The sequence below is a fragment of the Scardinius erythrophthalmus genome, assembly GCF_964197995.2.
Source record: "Scardinius erythrophthalmus genome assembly, chromosome: 7".
Lineage (NCBI taxonomy): Eukaryota > Metazoa > Chordata > Actinopteri > Cypriniformes > Leuciscidae > Scardinius > Scardinius erythrophthalmus.
Window position 1 is genome coordinate 39178351 of NC_138227.1, and position 19935 is coordinate 39198285.

A 19935-nucleotide genomic window follows, 5' to 3' on the forward strand; every position below is an offset into this window, starting at 1 on the left:
GGCCTCTTCCTCTACCTCCTTCTCCTCTTCCTCTACCTAGGCCTCTTCCTCTATCTCCTTCTTCTCCTCTTCCTCTACCTAGGCCTCTTCCTCTATCTCCTTCTTCTCCTCTTCTTCTATCTCCTTCTTCTCCTCTTCCTCTACCTCCTTCTTCTTCTTTTACTTCTAGCTCCTTCCATCTTTGTTGAAGACAGGTGAACTCACCTGCTGCCTTTTATAGCACACCTGAGTGCTGCGTTTTCAAATTAGCACATGTGTGTTTCCACACCTGGTGGTTGTGTTTATCCAATTCGTTCATTAGTGTTGTCATTGGCAATCCGGGGCTTTGTAATGACAAGGAAGTAACCTCACAATCCTTAACTGTGTCTAAGGTGTGAAAATGTGTGTAGAGTTTTACAAATCACTGTGTGTAATGTTTTGCAAAAAGGGTGAAGCAGACATTGTGTGTAATGTTGTGCAAATCTGTGGAGGTGTTTTGCTCCTTGAAGTATAATTTTGCAAATTGTGTGGAAATTTTTATTTTAGTGTGTAAACAATCGTAAAAAACTGTAAATGATTTTGAAGTGCTCTATGGCAGTATATAGTTTGGTGAGACGCAAGGAGTAAAACTGTGAAGGCGTGCATATTTTATTTGTGATTAAATATTTATGAGGAAACACAGCCATTCCAAAATGATATAATCGCAGGACTGGAGACAATATCCCTTCGAAACAAAGCTCGAACACAACTATTATTATTCCTAATGGGGGAAAGAGAGAAACAGATTTCACAGGAGTAATCTACATTTTAAAATATATTAAACTAGAAAACAGTTATTTTAAATTGTAAAATAACTGATAGAATTACAAAACTTGGAAATGGCGGGCGGCGGCTTGGCAGGAGCCGCAGGTGTGCTCACCAAACTTTTATGTCTGTTTTCATCTGCACCGTCTAAAGTGGCTGAAAAATGCTATGATCGTAACCATACTACAAAAAACAAGTACTGGTATGTACCGAGGACTGAGGACTTAATACAGCGATCCGCCTTTTTGGTCTATATTATAGTGTTGCTGATCCTTTCTGTCCGCGGCTGTGGGATCAATCAGGTGATCTCACGAGACACCGCACTACCACCAACACAACCTGTTATACACAATGAATGGAGCCGATTCACCCTCTACACGGCAATATTACGGGATGGAAGAGCAACAGCGCCATGCGAGCAAACCAACACTGCGAGTGATAGATCTAAAGGTCTACGCTCTTACAGAAAGCTGCTCACGTACCTGTTCGCTACACTTCTCCTTGCTGGTGATGTCCAGCTGAACCCAGGACCCGTCACGGTGCAAGATCTACCCTGGGCGAGCACGCTCGTAACTCCAGGTAATGCCGACCAACAGAGACACTCACAAGGAAAACCCGGCGGTTACAAAACATTTCAACATCTGTCTCTTCCAAACTGTTCAGCACTCCAAAATTATTTGGGACCCATGCGCAAAGCCGAGGGGCCTCATCGGAGGTCACCTTAACATTCGTAGCGTAAGAGCAAAAACGGAACAACTAGAAAAACTTTTTACCGACTCAAATTTGGACTTTCTCTGTCTGTCTGAAACATGGTTATCCAAATCGTCACCCGTAGCCTCGTTCACAATGCCTGGCTACAAGGTTTTCAGAAAGGACAGAAACAAGGGAAGAGGCGGCGGACTACTTATGTATGTGAGAGATAACATTAGATGCGAACAAATTGATCTAACATGTGTAAGTGAACTTGAATATATTGCCATTACTATTACTCTCTCTCAGCAGATGTCATTTAATGTGATTGGCGTGTATAGACCACCGTCATATGATGTCACGTTTTATGAAAATTTTAAGAACCTGCTTAAATTATTGGATACAAAGAAAGAATGTATAGTTCTGGGCGATTTTAATTTAAATTGGGCTGAAAAAGCAACTAGAAAAAAGTTAAAAGCACTTACAGACAAGTTCGAACTGACTCAATTAATAGATGGACCCACACGAATAACAAACGTCTCAAAAACACAAATTGACCTTATTTTCAGTAACAAACCAGAGAGAATTATAAAATCTTATAATCTTCTCACTGGATTGTCCGATCATAACATGACTCTTATTGCAAGGAAATTAACAAAAAAACGGATTATTTACCAACGAGAGATAATCAAAAACTCCTATGGAATGGGGAAACATGAGATGAATGCATTTAAGGAAGAACTAAGTCAAACTGATTGGAGAGATGTTTTACTCACAGATGATATAGATGCTTCCTGTGAGTCCTTCATTGGTACAATAAATAGACTTAAAGAAAAATATACAAAAACTTTTAAAAATGGACGGCGTAAGTCAAGTCAAGTCATCTTCATTTATATAGCGCTTTTAACAATGTAGATTGTCTCAAAGCAGCTTTACAGAGATAAGCGTATAATTTAAGGTAACAGAGATTGTTTCGGCTTTACAGCAGAGTTAAGTTATTTCCATCTAAAGTTAGTTTTAATTGATTTGGTTCCGTCGCAATGATCATTTGTTATTAAATTAGGGGCCGCTAAGACGACACCATTCTCTCTACACAGACTTTAAACGCGAACCTGTGAGAAACGCTGATGGCGGTCACATGCGCATTTAGAATGGGTTCTATAGTTATGTGCGTTAGAATATACGCAGGTTTGGAATTCCCTACAAGCCAAGCCTAAACAAAATACTTGTCTTTCCTTATAAATTTTGATAAGGAATTTTATTTTATTTGTTGCTTTGGGGTAGGACCGCAAGACGAATTTTCCCGACAACGCCTTATCTGTAGAGTGGTAGTGGGATCCTCCATAGGGAGAGACTAGTTGGCACTTCAGCACTGCGTTGTCATCGGTCCAGGTGAAGGTCCTTCGTCAGATCTGGATACGGCCTGGATCCGGCAGGCTGCAGGAAAAACCTTGGGATAAACACAGACACTAAAATTAGCGTAGATGCCATTCTTCTCATGATGTAACGAGTACATCAGGATTTTTGGGAAGTGTTCCCGGTTCCGGCTGACCTAATCTATGCAGCATAACATTAAATTATAGAAGTCTATAATGTATTATGTGAAAGCTAGGTCAAAGAGATGTGTCTTTAATCTGGCTTTGAACTGACAGAGCGTGTCTGCTTCCCGGACAATGGTAGGAAGACTGTTCCAGAGTTTTGGTGCTAAATAGGAAAAGGATCTACCGCCAGCAGTGGATTTTGATATTCTAGGTATAATCAACTGGCCGGAATTTTGAGATCGTAATAGACGTGACGGACTATAATGCGTTAAGAGCTCGCTCAAGTACTGCGGAGCTAAACCATTCAGTGCTTTGTAAGTAATCAGCAATATTTTAAAATTTATGCGATGTTTAATAGGGAGCCAGTGCAGTTTTGACAGAACTGGGCTAATATGGTCATACTTCCTGGTTCTGGTAAGAACTCGAGCTGCTGCGTTTTGGACCAGCTGTAGTTTGTTTATTAAGCGTGCAGGGCAACCACCCAGTAGAGCATTACAATAATCTAGCCTTGAGGTCACGAACGCATGAACTAATTGTTCCGCATTTGTCAATGAGAGCATATGACGTAATTTAGATATATTTTTAAGATGGAAAAATGCAGTTTTACAGATACTAGACACGTGACTTTCAAATGAAAGATTGGTATCAAAGAGCACACCCAGGTTCCTAACCAACGACGAAGACTTAACAGAGCAGCCATCAAGTGTTAGACAGTATTCTAGATTATTACGTGAGGAAGTTTTTTGTCCAATAATTAGAAACTCTGTTTTTTCAGAATTTAGAAGTAGGAAATTACAAGTCATCCAATTTTTTATATCCGCTATGCATTCCGTTAATTTTGTGAATTGATAAGTTTCGTTAGGTTTTGAAGAAATATAGAGCTGAGTATCGTCAGCATAACAGTGAAAGCTAATTCCATGTTTCCTAATGATATCTCCTAATGGTAGCATGTACAGAGTGAACAGCAGCGGTCCTAATACTGAGCCTTGTGGTACGCCATACTTAACCTGTGATCGATGAGACATCTCATCATTTACTGCTACAAACTGATAACGGTCAGATAAGTATGATTTAAACCATGCTAGTGCATTTCCTGTAATGCCAACATAATGTTCTAATCTATTTAAAAGAACGTTGTGGTCGATGGTGTCAAACCAGCAACCTACCATGGTTTAATGAACATTTGTGGGACCTGATGAAAAAACGTGACTTTGCCTTGAAAGTAGCACTGAAGTCTAAATTAATTACTGACAGACAAATTTTTACAAACCTTCGTAATGAAGTAGTCAATGAACTAAGGAAAGCAAAGGCAAAGTTCTTTATAGATATTATTAAAGACGGAAAAGGAAATAGTAAATTGATATGGAGCAACATAAATAAACTAACAAAGAAAGGCAAGAAGCAAAATCAGAGAAACGGACATGAGCTGAAAATTAATGGAATTTTAAATAATGACCCCAGTGAAATAGCTTCTGTATTTAATACTTATTTTACCGCATCAGTGCAGAATTTATCTGACACTTTTGGTGCAAGAATTAAAAATATAGCAACACCAGATTATAAGAAGACCATTTTTAAGATAACTGAAGTTCCTGAAAATAAAATTTGTAAGACAATAAGCACTTTAAAGTTCTCAAAGGCAAAGGACACATTCAAGTGGGATTCAACAATTTTAAAGAACAATATTCACTCCCTCAGCACCCCCATTACACACCTAGTCAATTTATAGATAAAGCAATCAATTTTCCCAACTGCCTGGAAAAATGTGTTAGTTCCGATTTTCAAGGCAGGGGAACCTACTGATGTAGCTAACTATAGACCTATCAGCATTTTGCCGGTGGTATCAAAGATTGCAGAAAAAGTGGTAACTGAGCAGTTAACCGACTTTCTAAATTCTGGACAAATACTTCATCCAATGCAATTTGGTTTTAGGAAAAATTACTCGACCGAAATGGCTACTTGCTATTTTGTTGAAAAAATCAAATCAAAACTAGACAGTGGGAGTGCTGTAGGAGCAGTTTTTCTGGATTTCAAAAAAGCTTTCGATACAGTAAATCATAATGTTCTCCTTTCTAAGTTGTCAAACTTTAATTTTTCTGATGATGCTATGAAATGGATGGAGTCCTATCTCACCATGAGAAGACAAAGCACCAGAGTTGGGAATAAAATGTCATCATTCAGTAACTGTTCTGTTGGCATCCCGCAAGGCTCAGTCTTAGGCCCTTTTTTATTCAGTTTATATGTTAACGAACTACCACTAGCATGTCCTCAAGTTGACACCCAAATGTATGCAGATGACACGGTCATTCTGGCACATGGAAGAGACAGAAATGAAGTGGCAACCAAATTAACAGCAGCAATGGCAAAAATTGCCACCTGGCTCTCTGAGTCTTGCATGGCGCTAAACGTCAGTAAAACTGCGTGTATGTATTTTTATATAAGGAAAAATGAAAATCAGCCCGATGTTGTTGTAAATGGGGAAAAAATCCAGATTGTGTCACATTTGAAATATCTGGGAGTTACTCTTGATTCACAGTTGTCTTTTAAGAAACATATAAAGCAGGTTTGTAATACTGTTAAATTTAATTTAAGAAATTTTAGACACATTCGTAATCAGTTACCTTTAGATGCTGCCAAATTGTATATGCACTCAATGATTTTCTCACATTTTACATACTGTATCACAAGTTGGTCACAAACCGGAAAAACAATACTTGCTCCACTACAAACGCTATATAAACAAACTCTCAAAGTATTAGATAAAAAGCCATCAGGTTATCACTACTGCAATATCATCCAAAAGCACAAACTCTTGACTTTTGAAAATTTGATGTGCTTTGCTAATGTTTGTTTAGTTTACAGAGTAATTAATAATCTGGCTGCGCCCCCATTAAAGGAGTTCATATTATTGCTCTCAGATAGTCGGAGAACAACCAGGGCAACCAGTAGAGGTCACTGTGCCGTACAGCACAGACGTACTGAGTTCGGCAGATCAGCCTTCTCTATCAGAGCCTGTAAGTACTGGAACTCAGTCCCAAATGAGATTAGAGACATCAGTACATTTACTTGTTTTAAATATAAAATAAAATTATGGCTAAAATCGATACAATCATGCACCCATTTATCATAAATTCAAAAAACTCATTTTTTGTCGTATCCTAACATTGTATTGTTGTGTCTATTAATATTGCTCTATATATTTTGTTCTGTTGTTTTGTTTTATTGGGTTTTTAAGAATGTGAAACTTTGTTGTCTGAAAGGCTACTTGCATGATGACGTTTTATGGTATATTTATATGTGATTGTAAATCGTATGTTACCTCGTCCTGCCCAGGGACTACAGATGAAATTTAGCTTGTAGCTAATTCTGGTATGGCTGAGTGCCATACACTGTCCCTGTTAAATAAACAAATAAATAAATAAGTAATACAGTTTTTGCCCGTTGCTTGAATACATTTTGCAAAACTTCGCTCATTGTGCCAAAACTCTACACACAAGTAAACATGACACAACACTGGGAAATATACCATTCACATCTGTGTCAAATTGAAACTCTACTATCAAAACCTAAACTCTGCTATCAAAACCTAACATTCATTTGTCAAAATGTAACTCTGATGACAAAATGACACATACTTGCATCATATGCATACACTTTCAGAGCAGGGGGAACACACTAGTCTACTTTATATAAAACACTGCAGTCTTTGATTTTCACTGTTTATTCAGAAGGCATATTTTCAGGAGGCACATTTTCAAACAACCCAAACTTGTGCAAAAAAAAAAAAATTGTCCACATTTGCCCTTTGGCCAATTACATTACGACCCCTTCGTCTTGTTTTGCTCAGGTCGAATTCAGCTTCATCAATGAAAATGAATTCTTGAGGCTGTGCAGCTCCATCCATGGCCAAGATTCTCTGTAACAAAAAAAAAAAAAACATATTACTGTACTACAGTGCTACACATACAGAACCCTCACCCCATCACACAGGTACCCGTGGCGTGTAGCTCTCCGAATGGATCCATGTGGTACTGATGTGGTACATATTCAGCTGCTACTGGATTTCACCAATACTGTATTGTAAATGTAAAGGACAGTTACACTTACCCGTACATATTCAGCTCGAAGTCCTTTGACCCTGACACGGTTCCTCTCAAATGGGAACCTGTAGAGCTGCTTCATGGTGATGTTGTGTTTTCCCAAGATGCGTCTGATGGTGGTGATGCTCACATGGTTTATGTTGTTGAACACTTGCCTGTCTGCAAGTATTTTCTGTAGTAGCTGGTGGAGACGGATGGCATTGTCTGCCCTCACTATAGGTCCACAACGGCAAGTTCCTGCTGTTGTGTGAACAGGCGTTGGCGTCCTCCCCCAGAAGGTCTTTTAGTCATTCTAGAGAAATACAACCACAAATTGTCCTCGGTTTGCTTCTTTTTCTTACAGTACTTTACTGTATATACTGTATCATCCACTGTACTGAAACATCTCAATATAAGTAATCATGGTATGTTTCACAAAAACTACCACTTTGGCTGCAAAAGGAGCATTAGCACCCTGCAATACCCTGTTGTTTTACATGATGTGGTAATGTGATATACTGTAGTACAGTGCTGTAAATACCATCTGAGTAGAGTAGAAGGTAGAGAGGTGAAGACATAGTTTTCTAGTCAGAATGTTCTTACAGATGCCACTGTGAAGCGGCTTAGATGTGGGTGGACTCTCTGCCCAGCTTCCCTCATAGTCAGGCCATGGTTGATAACATGGTCCACCAAAGTTGCTCTTATATCATCAGAAATAGGTGGGTGCATGGCCTCTTTGACCTTGACCTTGTCCTCTTCGTCCTCCACGTCCTCCACGTCCTCCTCATCCTCCTCGCCCTCCTAAACCTCCTCGTCCTCCTCATCCTCCTCATCCTCCTCGTCCTTCTCATCCTCCTCATCATCCTCGTCCTCCTCATCCTCCTCATCCTCCTCATCCTCCTCGTCCTTCTCATCCTCCTCATCATCCTCGTCCTCCTCATCCTCCACATCTTCCTCTTCCTCTTGCTCTCCCTCCATCCATGCTTGCAAAGTTCTTGAAATGGCTAAACTGAGGGCTTTTTGTAGCTGGCTGATTGGTGTTCAGTTTTGCAAGTAAGTGTCTTCATGTGTGTATTTGAGTGGTTGCAATTACCCGATGTGTTTTGTATTTTGGATACATGTGTTTTCCAAATGGCACCCTGAGATTTCATTTTTGAACGAAGTGTCTTATGTATGAAATAGAGTGTAGTATGCAGGACCAAGTGTGTTGCATAAAGGAGTAAGTGTGTTGCAGAATTGCAACTAGAGTGCAAAGCAGCGCTTTTGTTTAAGGTATGGGTACATGTGTTTGAGGTATGGTAACAAAAGCTTCAAGTTGTGTTACTTTAGTCTAAGCATGGGTCTATAGTGTTCAAGCAACGGGCAAAAACTGTAATATTTCACAATATCAATGTTTTTACGGTATTTTTTATCAAATAAGTGCAGCCTTGGTGAGCAGAAGATACTTTATTAATTTATATATTTTAACTTTATTTGTTAATCCTTTAGCGTCATCCAGATTTGAGTGAATAAAATTGGCTTTCGGTGCCACTTATTTTACCCGTAAACTTTGTCAATTTGTACCAGAAGGGAATGTTGAAGATTGAATCATAATGTAACATAACATAATTTAATCATCAGTCAAGATGTCTAAACTTTTGAGTGATAGCGTTTAGGGCTCTCAGCTTCAGTCCTGGAGGGCAAGTGTATGAACAAGCTAATCCAGAAGTTCACAATTACTTGCAAATTACAGAAGGGTGGGTTAAATCATGGGATTGGTACTAAAGTCTACAGGACACTGGCCCTGATATTGAGTTGAAGAACCCTGGTGTATATCATAAATTGTTTGATCACAATTTATTTTAATGTTACCTTGTTGCAGTGTAATTACACAAGTTCTCAAGTAATATAATTATGAGTATATGAGTAATATTATTAACAACATGTTCTTACATGGGTTTAGGGTTAGGGTTAGTTACTTGTAATAATGCATAATTTGAAGATTCAACTATTAATGCACGCAACACATGTAACAAGGACACATTAAAATAAAGTAGGGCTGTCCGATGCTGCTCCTGGAGGGCCACAGTCCTGGAGAGTTTGTTTACTGTGCTTCTGAAACAATTGCAGGAATGTTATCTAACCAACAAGTTCTTCTATTTGACCTCTCAAGTTTTTTTCCCCTCCTTCCGGAATCTGTCATTTAGTGTGCCAAACAAAGACATCTTTCAAGACTGAATAATAACTGTTCTCTAAAGTTATGGACTTTGCTGGAACTGAACCACTAGAGGTCCCTAGCGGATCTGTTGATGCTTAAAAATAATATTGGTGATGCAGAGAGAGTGAAGATGAGAGTTCAAGTTCAAGTTTGAATAATAGGGGGTGACTGGGGATGGTTGTAACATTTTTGACATTTCTGTCTGTAATCTTGAAGTTCTTTTAAGCGAGTGCATTCAAAATGTGATTCAAACTAGTTACAAGTGCACTGTAAAATCCAACATTGGTTCTTACTAAAGCTTTTTTAGTTAACTTTACTTAATGTCTTAACTTAATTGTAAAAATCTAGTAATCTGTACTATTCACATACTATGTTTTATTTACTCAGAAAACCCAAGTTAAGATTAATTGATTGGTTTGAGTGTGGTTTTTGAGGCAGGGAAATTCTTAATGGACCTTTCACTCATTTCCTCCACTTCTGCAGTTATTTGTCTTTGTTTGCATTCACTCATTTCCCAAAGTAATCTTGAATGTTGAATTGTCAATACAACAGAAAAATTTGTGAGAACATAACATAAGTTGACTTCATAAATTGATTTTGATTTTCCTAAAATATTTATATTTATGGTGATTAGTGATCCCTTTGGTTGGGCACTTGGAACTATATTTTCTTTATTATGATTCTCTTTCTGTTGATGCAGTGATGCAACAATAAATCAGTTGTTTAGTGTCAAAGAAAGAGAAGGACACAGCAAAATCCCCAGTGTTAAATTAACACCGAAAAGTGTGAATTATATAAACTCTGAGCAGAGTGTTAAACGAACACTGAAGCAGTGTTAAAGTTAATGAGATAATTAAGTGATTAATTGAGTTATGATTGAGCATTATTGAAGACACCTGATGTTAACAAGCAGAATCACTGAAGGAGAAAATCACAAATTGTAAGTTACCATTGTGGTGATGGGTGTTTGCTTTAGTTGGGCTCTAGACCATTATATGTTTTCTTTAAATTTTGTTTGTCTGCTGTTATTGCTTTATAACAGTCAGATGAACAAAGAGACAATGTGATCTGATGGTATTGGTTATTTTTTAGACATAATCATGTTGTGATCTGAAAAATCAAACTTATTGAGAAATGTGGTTTAACTTGATAATTACAGCAGCTTTGTGATTCTTCAACCTATGATTTGCGGTATTTTTAATATAATCCAAAATATTTAATAAACAATGTTCTGATCCAAAGACTTTCAAATAAATTTATTTAGAAACACAGACATCAATAATCAGCCTGTGAATCTCAACAATGGTAACAATAACTTTTCCTCTGGCTGCCACCAATCACAACTCATTAATGGCTCCCATCATGCATTGCAGTATGAATAAATTATGAACTGAATTATTTTAGTAATTTCCTTTTCCTAATTGTATATTCTGCTCGTCACCATTGTTGAGATGCATATACTGAATCTTGATGTCTGTGTGTGCCTAAAAGAAAGATTTTTTTTTTTCAAACAGTAATCCTTTGTACTATATCTAAAATTCTAGATATGTAGAATCTCGGTTATGCTGTAATCAACAACATAAATCTAAGTCAGAAATAAGGGTCTCAATGAGTTCAGTGAAGCTAATCAAGTTCAAATGATGATTGCCATAACATAATCATCAGATCACTTTTTTTTTTTCTTTGTTCATCTGGCTGTTATAATTCACTAACAGCAGCCAAGCAAAATCTAAAGTAAACATGTAAGGGTCAAGAGCCCAACTAAAGCAAACACCCATCACCATAGTGGTAACTTACAATGTGTGATTTTCTCCTTCAGTGATTCTGTTTGTTAACATCAGGTGTCTTCAATAATGGTCAATCATAACTCAATTAATCACTTAATTAGCTCATTAAATTTAAATTTAACACTGCTTCAGTGTTCATTTAACACTCTGCTCAGAGTTTATATAATTCACACTTTTCAGTGTTAATTTAACACTGGGGATTTTGCTGTGTAATACTATACACACACTCATATATATATATATTTGTGTGTGAGAGAGAAAATATGAATGGTGTATAATGTAACTTGTGTCAATTAGTGATCTTTTATAATTTTGTTGCTACTATTTTGCCTCACCTTCTGAAACAGTTAATTGGGTTTATATAATCCCTCTATATTTGTGAAAATCTTGTAATTGATCATGCTTGACTCACACAGACTTCATCATTCAGCATGCAAAACACAACCATGGTGACAAATACATTTCATTTAAAGTAAATTATCAAGTACTCTCTACAGTTATTTTTTAGTTACTGGAACTCTTGTGTAAGTGAACTATACTAACTAAGCATTTGTCAGTACCACATACTATTCCTATTTCACTTTACTTGCTTTTTTTAGAGCAATCGGTTTCCTGATATTTTCCTAGTAATGTGAACTCTAATGAGAAGTTAACACAAATAATGATTTTGATTCAAGAGTGCTTGAGTATACTTGATTAACAAGTGTTCTATGTTATTATGTTGTGCCAACTAAACATTAATACACTACTTTACTTGGACATTTTAAGGCAATCGGTTTCCTCACTTTTTCTAAGTAAAGTCAACGTATTACATTTTACAGTGTGTCTGCTATTAAAGCTACAGTATAATATGTAAGATTTTTGTAATAAAATATCCAAAAATCACTTGCACAGTGTGATATATTTCCTGCAGTTGTGTACTTACAATATCCCAAAAGTTCCCAAAGATTTTTAATTTCACAGAAATTCCAATTTTAAATAATGGCTGGTCCCTGGTCATTGTCTCCTGTCAATGATGTAATATCCGCTTTATCCCTGGTTTCCGCTCGTTCTGCCATAGTAACCGTGGCGACAGACGTGGACAACTGCGTAACGTCTAGCGGCACGCTCACGCTGTTGTTGTTTCGTTTAAACATAATGGACCATGGCAAGCAGACTTCAAGGATCAATATCAGCGTGGCGTTTTCGAGACGCTGAGAACTAGCGTCCGCGACTACCTTCAACTTGACAAAGATGCCGCTCCTGCATGCACTTTATTAGACAGGTGAGCAAATGTACATAAAACTATGTTATATAGCTCAACATGATGAAATGTTATAATATATGATCAGTATGTATTCTAATGTTGATCTAGCTTACTGCTTGTCTCATTAAAGCAAACAAACTAACACATAGAATAACATTATAACTATCAACAAACTCAAATGCAGTTTAGTGTGATAGTGTAGACCTATTGTAGCTTTAAATGTAGCTGTTCTTTGCATCTTTGCAGCATAAAAAAAACAAAACAAAACATGGTTTAGTTTCAAACACAAGGAGTGAAATGTTACAATTCACCCCATAGTCCAGGATAGTTGTAACATAGGCCTACCCTAGGGTGAGATGTACTGTAACATCATGATATCCACCAGGGTAATAATGGATTATGACAGCTTTTTATTCCACACTGACTTTTCAACATAATGTGTGTGTGTGTGTGTGTGTGTGTGTGTGTGTGTGTGTGTGTGTGTGTGTGTGTGTGTGTGTGCGCGCATGCGTGTGTGTGTGTGTGTGTTAGTCATAGTAATTGGCCATAAAATTTAATTGTGAACACAAAAATGTCAGTATTTTCAATGTCCTTCTATTCCACCATTTCTTTCTTTTATACAGAATCTGTACAAGGATACATGGCAAATACCATACAATTTTGCCACAGATCTCATTGACTCTCCGTGGTATTTTACATTACTCTTTTTCTTCCAAGACCTAGGCATACTAAAATTCAAAGAAAACTTTTAAATACAACAAAAAAATGTGCTTGGGGTAAGTTGTAACATGTTTAATTGACGTTACAACTAAGCTACAGTCTTGTAGCCATGAACAAGCTAACACCTTACAGCTAACAGCCAAAACATTAGCACTAGCAACTTGCATTAAAAAATGTGATGTCATTACATTAATGCACCACTAGAGAGCACTCAAGCTTCTTGACTTAGATATATGTGCAAAGTGAGAGGAGAGAAGAGAGAGAATGCTGTGCATGTAGGGTGCTTCTCAAACAGAAGTCTGCATCCTACTGATGCTGTGTTCTTCCTTGTCCAGGGAATTTTGATATGTGCAAAGGATTGTGGGTGATTTAAGGCTGCGAAGGATACATCCGATGGATACATCCGACATACGTCCACATTAAGACAAAAATATCCACACAGACACAAAAAACAATATAACTTTGATGAGTTTTAAAGCAGACATTGTCATCACAAATATAAATGAAGCAAAAAAGTTACTTTCTTACCTCAAAATGAGTTTTTCCTCTCTAAAATCTACTGGCTGCATCCGAAATCGCATACTTCCCTACTATATAGCAGGCGAAAAACAGTTTGTGACAAAAGAAGTATGTCCAAATTCACAGTACTCAAAAAAGATAAGTTGATCAGGTGAAGTGATATAGGTGATTTGTAACTTGTTCCTGATTGCAGTAATTGGAAGTGTTACCACTGACCTGTGTTAGAACCATCCCTGTTCTCCCCCTCTGCCATCCTATGCCTATGTTTTGTTAGCTACCGAACACCACAGACTTTTTCATGGACAATATTTTCCTAAAAAGGTTTTGACCAAAACTTTTGTTAGTAAGGTTCTGGGGTTGTTTTGCACTAGAGAACTAAACCATGCAGTATTGATGTGTAAGCATACAATCTCCATAGCTCCCTATTCATGTCTCATCATGAGAGGAAATAGAGGGATTTGTTATGAAACCATGGCAAAAACACAAAAGAATCCTCCACGTTTCAACCACAGAGTGTCTCTCCGCCCACAGCTGGAATGCAGTACAGCTGGTTTCCGTGATATGGAAAATAGTTCTGCTCCACGGTCCTGAATCAACACAGACATGGATATAAAAATTGAATTTGCTAGTTTCGGGCTGACTAGTGCAGGCTGGTTTTGCACTATCCTTACAAGATTTCTACCAATGTGGAAAGTAAGTGGAACGGTGGAGAACACCACAACAACACTTCCATTGTACTGGGATGGAGTGTGGTTAAACTGGCAACACCACACAACTGGCAGACTTCACTGCACCTTCTATCAGTCTCTGCTGTCTCTGACGGAACATTTTACCACCTGGAAAATCCTCGTCATCATATCTATAGGAATTGGATCTATTGCCATGGCAGTTTACGGTATTGGGTGGATACGTTATCCTAAGAATATATTGTTTAAAGCTGCCTCCGGGCCATCGTTTGTTGTAAGCGGGCTGCCTTTACTGGTGGTGATCTCCTGGACTACACATTTAACAGATTCGAATGCCAATGTCTTATTAACACTGGAAAGGGGAGCTGCGATCTTCACTGGCTGGATGGGAATAGTGTTGCTTGAGGTGGGTGGAGGAGTGCTAAGCATTATTTGCTGTAGAGCAGTCCAGAAGCAGAGACAGGATGAAAGACAAGCGCAAACTTCAGAGCCAGGGGTTCAGTATCCACTCCACACCATTCAAAGTACTACATTTATACAAAGCCCCCTTACCGGATGACTTTATTAACGGACTGAATAAGTATACTGTGTATCTAAGAACTTGTGAACACTTGTTGGTTTTATATTTAATGTTAGACAAAGACAACTCTGCTCTGGTTGATGATTCAGTGTTTGACAACTGACATTTTGAATTTTTCTTCTTCTTCTTTATGATCACCCTGTGATCAGATCTACACAAAATTGGTCGATTCATTCAAATTTTGGTAACACTTTATTTTACAGTGTCCTTGTTACACGTTACATGTACTTACCATAGTAATAACAGTAAATTATGCATAATTACATGCAACTAACCTTTAAACAAATCTTAATCCTACCCTAACCCCATAGTAAGTACATGTAGTTAATTAATATTACTCAGTACTTAAATATATAATTACACTGTAACAAAAGTGTAACCAATCTCTTTCTTTCATGTAAACATTCTTCTTCTTCTTCTGATATTTGCAGCAGTCTAGACTCATTAGTGGCGTATTGCTGCCCTCCTCAGTTCATCTGAGGAACTACACTTTATAGGTTATATCCTTATATAAAGTCCAATTCGATTATAACAACTTTGGTAACACTTTATTTTGATTGTCCCTTTTGACCTTCTGTTGACTATAAGTAACTCTGCAACTACATGTCAACTAACTCTCATTAGAGTATTAATAGACTGTCTGCTTAATATCTGCTATCACTTTATTGTGATGGTCCTCAACAGACACTCTACTGACTATAAGTAACTTTGCAACTACATGTCAACTTCTAACATGTCTTCTACATTCTAACCCTTACCCTAACAGTCTACTGATACTCTAATGAGAGTTAGTAGACATGAAGGTGCGACATTACTTATAGTCAACAGAATGTGTTAAAGGGACCATCAAAATAAAGTGAAATCACAACTTTTAGTGTCTCATAGTTCTTAGTACTAAGAATTGATTTGAATGAATAATTTGTCACTCCAGATTCCAATAATTCTGAATACATGAGATTTCTTTCTGTACGATGGATGACACATTCCATTTTGTGGCACACAGTTTCTGCTTCTCCACACATGCCACTGCCATCTGGAGGCTTTCCAACCATTGTCAGCCTATTATTAAATGCACAATGCCCCAATCTTGGTCTATTAGTAACCACTCTAGCCCTCCTTCCCAATCTTATATTTGTTTAATGGATGTACGATGGTTGTACGGACAGCTTTGGAGCTCCCATACTATCCTTTACATTTTTTCCCACGTGTGTCACTTCACTTTGGAGGTTCTTTTCCTAAAGTATTCTGATAAACTCTGTTCATGAACTCTGCATTTGAGACCACTGTTCACATATACCTTGAATATCATAGTCTATGTCAGTGTTAATATGGTGGAACATTTATCTATACATGTGTGCCATGTATTTTTAGAATTCGCACCAGAGTTGTCAAAGGCCATTTTGGGCTGTTTACTTCTACCTATCTCTGATCTCATCTATTTTCTTTGCAATCCTTTTCGCCTCTGCTGTTTCTGAAAGGTTGTATCGTCCATGTCATGTAGCCTGCTGTTTGAGCATGATTTATTCTTTTCATATATTTTCATATCAGTCTGGTGATTTACTCTTGCCTGTTCATGGCCGATGTTTATTTAAAAAAATGTAGAATGTTCGTTGAGGTCCACTTATAATTTCAGCAAGTTTTTGTTACATCAAATTAGACATGTAGAATTGTTTTGAAAACATCCGATGTTGAAAAATGGCAACCAGTGAAATTCAGCCATACATGTTTGAGCCAGAGTCTAATCCCATATCAGAAAACAACAAACCTACACCTAAAATACCAAGACTGAGCGTGACAGAAGGTCAGACCCAACAAGATGAGCACAGTAGGATTTTTCTGTCACTCCCCTGAAGATCTTCTCCTCTCCCTATCCTCGCTCCTCAAGCCTGCCACGAACCCAGAGCCACTGCCAAAGCCCACCAAGGACCCAGAGCCGAAGCCCACCAAGGACCCAGAGCCGAAGCCTGCCAAGTCTGGCCTTAAGAGGGAGTGCTGGTGGTTTGACATCGTGGAGCAGAGCTCCACTCATCCTCATGCCTTTTAAGTCTGTACCTCCTCATGTGATCTCTTTGATACCCTGATTCCCCTCTACATTCCAGCCATTGTCACCACTGTTTGTTTTCGTCCAGTCCCAAGTCGTCTTTGTTGACATTGGCGATGAGTCATCCAAGTCATCCAAGTCGTTGCTGGTCAAGTCCAGCTCCAAGTCGTTAACCAGCTCCTGGCTAAACCCAGTTCCAAGTCTCCATTGCCCAGCCCCAAGTCTCCTTTATCTTGGATGGTCCCGCTCGGCCTCCCTCTCCCTCCTACGCTGCCAGTTCTTCGGCCTCGCTGTCTCCCTTCAGCCCCTCACCTAGTCCAGTGGTTCCTCCATGCTACCCTTGGTGTGTGGATCCCTCAGCTCCACCTCTAGCCTCCGAGCCCAAGATTCCACCTCAACCATCGGACCCATAGACTCGACCTTGGCTCAATGTTCCCTCGGCTTCACCGTGGAGTAATGTCACAGACACCTTTTCCCATCATCCTCCCTGGTGCCTAACCACGCACATCTGGAACTTATCTAGCCCTCATGGTCTGACCTTGTCTGATGCTACAGGCTCCAAGTCCACTTACTTGCTGTATGTTCCTGACTATCTCAATATACTGCTGTAACCTGATCCAAGGCAATCTCCAGTCATCCAAGTCATCTTCCAGTCCTCACATCATCCAAGTCATCCGTTGCCTCAGCGTTGTTCCCTTGTGTGTGTGTGCTCAAACGATTCTGTAAGACAAAGACTCAAAGTTAACAATAAAAAATTCGATCTCATCTGCTAACAATCTCAAGTATCATCATCACTTACTTGTTTATGCATTGTGTCCCTGCCATATCTGCAAATAAACCTACCTGTTTGAGTTTTACCTCAGTTTTGGTCATTTTTTCCAAGCCAGAGGATAATCCAGTCTGCAACAGTAGGGTAATTAATCATTTTTATTTATATTTGATCATGTATTTTTGAGTAATTATAACATTATATTAGCGTTTAAACAAAGACACTACGGAAAGGTGTTTACCTTGCTACATAGATGAAACATTTGCCAATTGTGAAACATTTATGTGTATTATGCTTTATATGTCTCGGTTGTGACAAATACAATTTAAGTTAACAGTATCTCCCCTGTGAAGGCTTCATCGACACGACAGCCATCGGCACTGATCCTCAACAAACCCGTCTCCATACCGGCATGACTCCGATCTTCAACCAGATGGACCTGGATAATATTCTGATTGTTCCAATCCAATCTGACTATAATGCAGCTTGAATCATAATCATACACTATTCGTTCGTTGGCCAGAGGAGAACTGAGCGACTGAGTCTGGTTTCTCCCAAGGTTTATTTCTCCATTCTGTCACTGATGGAGTTTTGGTCCCTTGCCACTGTCGCCTTTGGCTTTTGGCTTGCTTAGTTGGGGACATTAAATTTAACATTTAATTTAATATTCAACAATAATATTGATCTGCTTGCATTGACACCATTATATGAGAACCGAACTGAGCTGGACGATGACATCACGGTTTACTCCGGAGTGGCTATATATATATAAAAAACTAAATTAATAACTTTTTTACAACAAAAATGAAACATCTCTGAACTTACTTGAGCTGGACTATGACGCTATTTTTTTCTGGAAATAAACTTTGTTGCATTATTTTCCCTGTTATCTCTGTAAAGCTGCTTTGAAACAATCTGTATTGTAAAAAGCGCAATATAAATAAATGTGACTTGACTTGACTTGACATAGTTGACAGGATAACTAATGCTTTTTTGTGTAACAACAAAACAACAACAAATTATGAATGAATGTACAGTAGGTCTGTGTAACTTCGGATCATTAGTTTTCTTGTTTTCTGTCAAGAAGACAAAAACGAGAAAACAAATTATCTAAAGGTACACGGACCTTCTGTAGAAACTGTTAATTTATCACATATTCAACCCTTTTCATGAACATAAATAAACAAATCTCGCATCGTTTTTTCAAAGTTTTATTTTTTTTTCATCACACTTTGTTCTAATCTGCCAAATGGAAACACAATAAACCAAAATTGATAAACAGCTTGAATATTCGATCTCTACATGCGCATGAATAAAACGCCCTTTTCTGCTGATTGGTCAACCAAAGATCAAGCCGTGCTGTCATCAGTTCTTACTCAGCTCCGCGCAACAGAAAAATAGTCATCTGATACAGTTGTACAAATTAGTTTATTGTAACTACATTTAGGGCCCTATCTTGCTCCCAGCGCAATTGAATTTGTACACTGCGACTTTGTACACATGTATCATTCCTATTTTGCACCCGACGCACAGCGGACTTTTCAATCCACAGACGCACTTCGGTAAATTAGGGAATGAACTTGCGCTCCCGGGGGCGATTCAACGAAAAGAGGAGGCGTGTTCTGCCGCAAACGTTCCATGGTGCTATTTTACAGTTTCAGAAAACAATTATGCCACAGACCAGGAAAAACCTAGTCTAAAGTCAGTGGCGCGCTTTCAATGGCACACTCAGAAGCTATTTTAAGGGTGCATGCTTGGCCATAATATACATAATGTCCATAATGTGCACAACGTGCATACACTTTGCTTCTCTCATCTACACAGACGCAGCAGTTCACATTTTTGCAAACCATACATAATTAATTACAAGGAAAAATATTACCACACAAGGGAAATCATTGTGGTGTCCATGAAAATGTGAAAAAATAGACACAAATAGTTTACACATTTACCCAAATTATTATACACCTGTTTAACAGAAGCTAATTTGGGTGGGTTTCTCCCATCCCCATACAATATCATTTCTCTGTCTTTTACGGCCCTGGCGAGAACGTCGCTCTCCTCGGCTGTGAACCGCTCCTGGCGTGCGCCTGGCAAATCCGCCGTTATAATAGCAATCCGCCATTGAACAAGCGCGCCTGCTCTTGAAGGGAATGTGAGATGACGCTCTGATTGGTTTATTTCACGATACGCCCAAACCACACCTATGAGTAATGTAACTACTTCAGACCAACCCATTTTAGATTTGCATCGGGCGCAAGAGTCATTTATCCTGCCAGTATAATAGCAACAGCGCC

General features: G+C 38.4%; 1 protein-coding gene across 1 annotated transcript; it reads left to right on the forward strand.

The window, feature by feature from the left end:
• The first annotated feature begins 14132 nt into the window (after positions 1-14132).
• Positions 14133-17686, forward strand: LOC308693006 (claudin-4-like). Its single transcript, XM_081369688.1, has one exon. It carries the CDS (start codon positions 14166-14168, stop codon positions 14805-14807), a length of 642 nt encoding a protein of 213 aa, XP_081225814.1. The 5' UTR covers positions 14133-14165; the 3' UTR covers positions 14808-17686.
• The last annotated feature ends 2249 nt before the right edge of the window (positions 17687-19935 follow it).